At 27.5% G+C, this 8,423-nt stretch overlaps 1 protein-coding gene across 1 annotated transcript in view; it reads left to right on the forward strand.

The window, feature by feature from the left end:
• Positions 1–1,372: 1,372 nt before the first annotated feature.
• The window catches only part of LOAG_16457 (hypothetical protein), a gene marked incomplete at its 3' end in the record, with an annotated part of 19,088 nt that continues 12,037 nt past the window's right edge, over positions 1,373–8,423 (forward strand). Inside the window, exons 1-13 of the mRNA XM_020449109.1 lie at positions 1,373–1,512; positions 2,009–2,211; positions 3,528–3,764; positions 3,989–4,068; positions 5,128–5,251; positions 5,479–5,608; positions 5,883–6,029; positions 6,211–6,360; positions 6,469–6,631; positions 7,078–7,153; positions 7,340–7,497; positions 7,718–7,962; positions 8,173–8,298. Coding sequence (XP_020307423.1) covers positions 1,428–1,512; positions 2,009–2,211; positions 3,528–3,764; positions 3,989–4,068; positions 5,128–5,251; positions 5,479–5,608; positions 5,883–6,029; positions 6,211–6,360; positions 6,469–6,631; positions 7,078–7,153; positions 7,340–7,497; positions 7,718–7,962; positions 8,173–8,298 — 1,924 coding nt within the window. The 5' untranslated portion in view covers positions 1,373–1,427. The remainder of the gene's footprint in view (positions 1,513–2,008; positions 2,212–3,527; positions 3,765–3,988; positions 4,069–5,127; positions 5,252–5,478; positions 5,609–5,882; positions 6,030–6,210; positions 6,361–6,468; positions 6,632–7,077; positions 7,154–7,339; positions 7,498–7,717; positions 7,963–8,172; positions 8,299–8,423) is intronic.

Below are 8,423 nucleotides of genomic sequence, written 5' to 3' on the forward strand. Positions count from 1 at the left end.
AAAATTTTATTTTATTTTTGAAACTAACTAACATCACATCGTTTCCATTAGAGTTTTTCGTCATATTATTTATTTAAAAAGAAGTTAAAGTGATAGAAATTAAATTAAAATGCTAATGTAAACTAGCATAAAAGTACTTTAAGTACATTTTTGTAAGTATGCAAAATTCATCAAATCAATTAAACATTTAAACAAATAATTTAGTTTTATGTTATGTTAGTGAAGCAAATAAAATGAGCAATTAAGTAAATAAAATAAGTTTTTTTTTTTTTTTTTTTTTTAAATGATTACATAAAACGTATAATACATGATGAATGCTATTCTTTTCTTTTTTTTTTTTTTTCTTATTCTTGATTTGAATGTAATAGAAAAATCTTAGTTTCGAAAAAATTTATGACAGCTTTGGCATATGAATATGATAAAACTTTTCCAGTATTCATTAATTAAGTAATTTAATATTCCTAAATGATTAAATCGATTTCACTTTATTAATTAATTAATTTAATATTCATAAATGATTAAATCAATCTCATTTTATTCAATTAATCTTGACAAGTTATTTTTGTTTTCTCAATCTTTTCAAATATTCTCCATTTATGATCAAGGAATGTGCGCATTTATGCCTTATTATTTTAATAGATTTCAGAAATTTGCATTTCAATAGTTTCATTTAAATATTAAATTTAGCATATTTTCAGTACAAGTTCAATAGGACAAAGACAATTTATGAATATTTGGAAATAAATATCAAATTGAAAATGTCATTGGACTTGAATTGGTCACCAAATAATTTAAAAATTTTTTCATAAATTTGAAAAATCCTCCACTCATTTGTTGCTCTTTTACCTGTCCTCCAAGAATCATTCATGAAAAAACTTTCTTTTTTTTTTTGATATTTTCACGAATAACTTTTTGTTATCTTTTATCTTTTACAAATAAAACTCTCTAAATCAATTCCACATTTAATTTAAAGTATTATTCCCGGTTTTTACCGTTAATATGCATGAATATTCCCGAGTTCCACCAGAATGACATCACCGCTAGAAGCGTTGACATATTCGTGACGTGTATGCATTTCATGCATGTGACAAAATAAATATATTTAAGTGATCCATCATTCCTTAGCATTCCATTAAACAGTTTACTTTGTCCAGCATTAATTTTCATCATGTATAGACTGTTATTCTAGCTTACATTGTTTATGTGACATTTCTGTCACGCTACAATAAACTGGCCATGAGAGAAGTAATTTTTCCGCCTGTTAAGCTTTTAATAAAGAGCTTGGCGCAAATGTATCTTTTGATTCCTTCATTTCCACTCTTGGCACGGTTTATTAAAATCTTACTAATACTAATTTAAAAAAAAAAGAAGGAATCAATCGATAATTTCTATCCCCTGGAATAAGTTTTAGGTGAACAAAGTTGCAAATGAAACTTCATGACCTATGGCCTTTGTTGGTACTTATCGCTCGATGTGCTTTTGTTCTCCTCGCAGAACAATCATTCCAGAACGGTATGATTGATGGATGTTGTATGAGCTTATTATTAAAGTCAACCATTCGAAAAGATCTTCGAATGACCAGCAATAATTAGCTGTTTAGGCTATAAAATAAGAAAAAAATAAAGCTATTTAAGCTATTTTATAATCCAAATAGCTAATCAGTTCCAGTCATCTAAAATATTTTGCATAAAAATTTTACATTTTATTTATATTTGTAATTTTCATATTTTATGATAATAAAATGAATAAAATATTTAAAACAAAAAAAATTTCAAAAAATTTGACCAAATTTTATTTCAAAATTTATAAGTGAATATAACATATGAGTAAAACAAATTGTTTTGTTTTTTATAAATTCCAGTTTAAAATTTAATTCAAATTTAACCAAAATTTACATTTCAGTCAATACAATTTAAAATTGAAGTTTTAAGTGCAAAATTTTTTCTTGAAAAAGATTAAAACAATTAAATAAATTATTGAGAAAATGAAAATTTGCCAAGGATTGCAGGACAATATTCTGAGTGTCGTGTGGATGATCCAATAGCTTGTAATCAAAGTAAGCATGAAGTATGCATGTTTCGTAATGGTCGCTATAGCTGTCAATGTCCACAAGGTGTTGGTCGAAGTGTAGATGGCCGATGTATTGTAATAAATGAATGTTCTGAGCAACGTCTTAATGACTGCCATGAAAATGCAATATGCATCGATCAGGTTATTTCAAAAAGTTTTTATTTTTTATTTTTTGAAATTTGACCAAATTAAATGGATGATAGTAAAAATTGCGCATTGTGATCAGAAGATTGCGCAAATGGTTAATGTTTAGAAATATTAATTATATTGCTTAGGCCGATTTTTGATCACAGTTTACAAAAAAAAAAGTAGAAATTATTTAAAAGAAATTGTCAAAAATCATTAAAAAAATTTTTTTTTTACCATTCAAGTAATGAATGTTGTTTCGTTGTCACCAAGAATTGTCAAATTTTTGTTTTTTTCGATTTTTTCTTTTTTTTTTCTTTTAAACTATAAGTAAAAGTATGTATCGCTTGAAAAACAAACGTTATTTATCTATCAAAACCAGTTTTCATACGATGACATTAGTAGGTTAAATTTTTTTTTTTTTTGTGCTAAAATTGTAAACATTGAAATAAATGTTCGATAAGCAAGAAATCTAATCATTACTTATCGATTATTACTTAATTTAATATGAGATGAATGAGCAAAATGCGACGAGATTTACTTGGAATTGTAAATTTCGTCTAATAAGACTACAAGAGTGACATCTGATGTGAAACTTCAAATCAGGAAAAACTGATTAATTTTTAACCTGAATAATCGAATTTTAGTTTCTGATTATTAAGAGAATGAGCAATCTCGTGAAGGGAAACCTTAAAATGTATCATTTTCATTTTAAAAATTAATGGTATAAACTGAAATACAGGAAATGAGATGTCATTAGAATTTAGATAAAGCAGTAATTGAATTTTTTGAAATTTCATGTCAAACATTTAGGAGATTTCATGAAAAATAAAATAAGCCCAGAAAAGATGAGAAATTTGGAAAAGTAATATGGTAGACGGTTGATAGAATATTTGAATTTCAATAATTAAAATCATTTTTAATTGTTGTTTGCTTATTTATTGTGAAAGTACTGAACTGTCTACGCTGTTAATTGTATAAAAGGTTAATACGTGTGAAACGTGTGGAACGTGATATGAGTGAAAGTTTGTTTGGTAAATAAATCAAAACAGGTCATCATTTATAGTTCAAAATCAAACAACACTTTCTACTACAGCTACCACAAATACAATTCTTGATACATGTCACATTTGTAATAATCGACCGTTTATACTTCGTTCAATTTCAGGATTGATTGAAAGTTTTACAAATATGATAATCAGTTATTCCTGATTTCTAATTTCCTACTCTAAGCTTTGCCGGAATAATTTCATATCTCTCTTCGTCTATTTGAAATATAATACTTCTTGAGGAATAAATTATAAACTAATTCTCTTTCTTAAATATTCTAGATTGAAGGTTACACGTGTCGATGCTTAAACGGTTTTGCTGATGTATCGGAAGATGTAGAAAAAAAGCCAGGTCGAATATGTCAAAAGGAAGTGAATGAATGTATTGATCCTGTTAATTATAACATTGATTGTTCCGAAAATGCCAAATGTCAAGATACAGCAGAAGGTTTTACATGTATTTGTAATCCAGGATATACAGATATTAGTGCTCATTACTCTCGATTACCTGGAAGAAAGGTAAAACTTATCATACTATTATCATTAATTATGATATATTTCCGTACTGTGATTGTTTTATCTTCAATATCACAACAGTAACTAATAGATGCTTTTTAAATCCCTTCAAATTACAATCTGTTGTCTTGATAATGATTATCCTGATAATTTATCGTAATTAATTTATTTGTTCAATTACTTAATTATGATTCAATGATTTTGCATAAGTCATTTGTTTTATTTAGTGCGTTGAAAATGTCAATGAATGTCACAGTGGTACAAATGATTGCTCACCTGATGCTGAATGTATCGATCAACCGATTGGGTGGGTTATTCTCATCATCAGTTTCTTTCTTTTTTTTTCTGTTTACAAAATGGATTTAAATTTAAAGAGAAAATGAAGTTATTTTAAGGCCTAGATTTTATGCTCATGTCAACTTAATGGCCATAAAATTTAATGATGTCATCCGGTGCACATTATTTCTTAATGAGATATGAAACGAAATGACACAATATGTCTCAAATTAAATTATCATTCTCAATAATTAAGTGTCTCATACTCTTTCACAGTCATCATCTGTCAATATGCGCCATATTATGAACAAGTATTTTGCAAGCATAATTTTGAATAATTGAAAAGGTCAACTAAGGTCAGCTAGAATTGTTTTCTTCTACTTTCTAGTATTGTTATTTGCGTAAGAATTGCACCATATTAATGAAGTGAATTTCAAAAATAAACATAAGAAGACAGTAATTAAAACTTATCTTTATTTCTCAATCTTTATCATAATTGAAGATAAAAGACTGTTATCATTATCAATCAATATTATCAAATCTTAAGACATTAAGCAATAAATAAAAAGTGGTAAAAATGATCTTTGCTCCGGTAATTTTTCCGGATGATACTAAGTAATTCATTGATTTTCTTGACTTAATTAGATTGTCTAGAAATACGGGAAGCTATGTTGCTGGATATTCAACATTCCGGATCTTTTCAACAAACATTTGAAACACCCGTGATATCTAATTAATGGATTAATTAAGTATGACCTAATTAGAGATCTTAATGATTCTTAGATAATTAGATTTGGTATGCTATCCAATCTTTACGGTAGTTATAATATTTGTAAATAGTAATGTTATCTTAAAAAATTATCTAACTTGTATCAATTGTATTATTTTATCAGTCTTTGAGATGAACCGTTCTTTTCTTTCAGGTGATAATGATAGTGGTAGTGATAGAAAGTACACGTCCATATGTTAGTAATCCGTTGCGGAAGCTAAATACCGATAAAGCATTTAATTACTTAATAAATTGGTTCAATTGCGTTATTGTCCATTTCCTTAACACTCAATGTTTGAACTTAGTTGAAAGTTATTTCAGGTACATATGCAAATGCAAGGAAGGATTTGTGGATGCAAGTCCAAATACTACCCATTATCCAGGCCGTCAATGTATCGCGCCAAAAAGTCCCCAATATATCAATGAAGCCAAATCACAACAAATGGTTTTGCTATTATTTTTTTCTTACAAATCATATTCTGATGTTTTATTTATTTATTTTTTTTGAGAAATAATTTGAATGATAATATTAGAAAATCAATGAAATTTTTTGGAATTTTATTTATTTTATTCATTTAATCAAACATAAATCTTTTAAATTTAATGTTATCGAAGTAAATTTCTCAATTAATTTAACATTTATTTCATCCTTTTTGATACAATATATTTCAGCAATTTCGATGTCATCCAGTTTTTAAACCAATATGTTCAATGAATCAAGTATGTTTAAGTGGTGATCAAGGTATGCATTCATGCCAATGTCCACAACGTGGCATTTTAACTTCCAATGGACAATGCATAAGTAAGTTTTAACATCCTTTTAGAACTTCAAAAAAATAAAAAAAAGAAGAATTTTAAAAATCCTGGAAATATTTTTAGTATTTTAATTATATTTCCAGTATATAATATCATACAATTTTTAGAAATCTCATACAATTAAAACAAATGATTTCAATTAATTTTTATGAAATACTTTTCAGATATTTGCGAATAATTTTACAATTTCTTTTTTTTCTCTTTTTTTTTGCATATCCTATAGTCTACTAATTAATTACCTGTTGTTTTTCTTTTTGAAGCATTCAATCATTGCGAAAAATATAATGACTGTGATTTGGTTGCAATCTGTTCGAATACATATGACGGATATCAATGTCAATGTCCACCAGGATTCTTGGATACATCATCTGATCCATTACGGTTACCTGGAAGAAAATGCACTCGACGTAAATTTTATTAATTTACATAAATGTAAGTAAGTAAAAAATAGTATAGCGGGAAAGAATAGAAGTTTCATATTAATGGGAAAGTGTTGAAGAAATTAGATAAAAATAGAGCAAATTAAAACTTATCATTAATTAGATAATAATGAGGAAAATAACAGTTTCATGCAATTATTGCTTACAGTAATTAATGAATGTGGCACGAATAAACATGACTGTTCACCGTATGCTACGTGTATCGATACGTTGGAATCATACCTATGCCAGTGTAATGCTGGATATACGGATGTCTCCTCACGTTATGACTTAAAACCTGGACGACGTTGTGCTCAATGTTTGTGATGCATATTACTTTCAAAATTAAATTATGCGCTAAATTAAATGATTAAACGTTTGATATACTTTTTTCGGTTGTCTCATTTAAAATTAAAAATAATTATAGCCAGGAATCAATGCGCTAATCGATTAGCTAACTCATGCGATGAAAATGCGGATTGCGTAACGCTACCGGATGGTTATACTTGCATTTGCGTTACCGGATATTTTGACGTTTCTAGTAACGCTAAATTACCACCTGGACGCGTATGTACTCTGCAAACTCATTGGTAAGGAAAAAATAAATTATTATTTTAAGCTAACTTGTCCTGTTATTACGTCAATTCACGCATTCAGTTTACATGATTTTCTATTTTATACCGCCGAGGAATGTTACAAGAATGTCATACCTTGTTTTTTTTTACTTCCATAAATTGATAGCTTGCGTATGCAATACTTTGACGTACGTGTTACATTGATAGCAAAATGTTACCGTAAACTGTTAAGCATGCTATGCTAACCTTTAATGAGAGAATAGAAACTTTTGTCTAGCATTGACCCACAAATTCATAATTCTATTTTCAATAAGTGTGCCTAATTTTAATTCAAATTCCGATTTTGAATTCTGATTTTTGAATGTTATAAGTTTATTTCATCTAGGCGTTAGCTTTTTGGAAATTCATTTTATGATAATTAGTATTAATTGCATAATTCAAATAATATGAATAATTTTAAGCCCAGCTCAATCAACAGATCTTGTCTTTCTAGTTGATGGAAGTGGTTCTATTGGTTCGGATGTCTTTCATAAAGAGGTTCAAAAGTTATACTTGGATTTTTTAATTTAGTAAAATCATTGTAAAAAAGTTACCTGTGTGTCTTAAGAAAATTACTATATTAATTAGATTAATTACAAAGAAAGTAGAAGAACTAGAAGATTATCGATGGAAATGATTTCCATATGTGACAATTTCTGCTTTATAAATTAATTGTGCTTATAGGTGCTTCGTTTTGTGAAAGATTTTATTGAATTATTTGATGTTTCTCCACAACAAACCCATGTAGCTGTGATACAGTACTCGGATGTTATCAGACATGAAATTGACTTAAATCAGTATTCTTCGATGGAGCAATTAAAGCAAGCTATTAATGGTATCGAGTAAGTTAATTTATACCTTTCAAAGATTTTTCAAAAAATTCCTCAACATATTGAAGAGATATTATCACAGATAATATCAAATTTTCAAATATTTATGATAATCTATTCAAATAATATCATATTATCAGTATATTTACAAATGAGAGAAGATTTGATTTTACTCGATACAATATACCATATGAATGATATGAATGAATTGAAATGATTAAATCATTTTCAGATATTTGACAGGTTTAACAAGAACAGGTGCAGCAATACAACATGTTACTGATGAAGGATTCAGTGAACGTCGTGGTGCTCGACCTATTGGTAATGGAGTACCACGAATACTTATTGTTATTACAGATGGACGATCACAAGATGATGTTACGATTGCTGTACGAAATGCAAGAATGAAACAAATACAACTTTTTGCAGTTGGTGTTACAAATCATGCATTGGATTCTGAATTGGAAGTGATTTCTGGTATTTTATTTCAAATATTTCTCATCATTTAACCTAATATTAGCAAATAATTTTTCCAAAGATATCTTAATGCAAATAATATCATTTAATATTTGCATTCTATATCGTTGAAAATGTTAAAATAAATTGTAAAATTGTGAAATTTTCTTTCATTTAACAATAAACAAAGTTAATTATTTCAAATTTTATGCATATTCTCCACATTTTTAGGTTCAACAAAGCGAACATTCCATGTAAATGCATTTGAAGATTTAAATGCTCGTTTACGAAGTGCAATTCAAAAAGTAACTTGTCCAGCCATTATTGCACCACCTGTTGGACCATCAATCTTTCAAGGTTTAATTTTTGCTTACTTTAATTTTTTATTTTTCTAAATTTTGTAAATTAACAAACAAAAAAATACAACCATTCATGTCTTCTTAAAACTTCCAATAAATTACGTCATTGGAACTATCATTAAC

The sequence above is a fragment of the Loa loa genome (assembly GCF_000183805.2).
Source record: "Loa loa unplaced genomic scaffold supercont3.4, whole genome shotgun sequence".
Classification (NCBI taxonomy): domain Eukaryota; kingdom Metazoa; phylum Nematoda; class Chromadorea; order Rhabditida; family Onchocercidae; genus Loa; species Loa loa.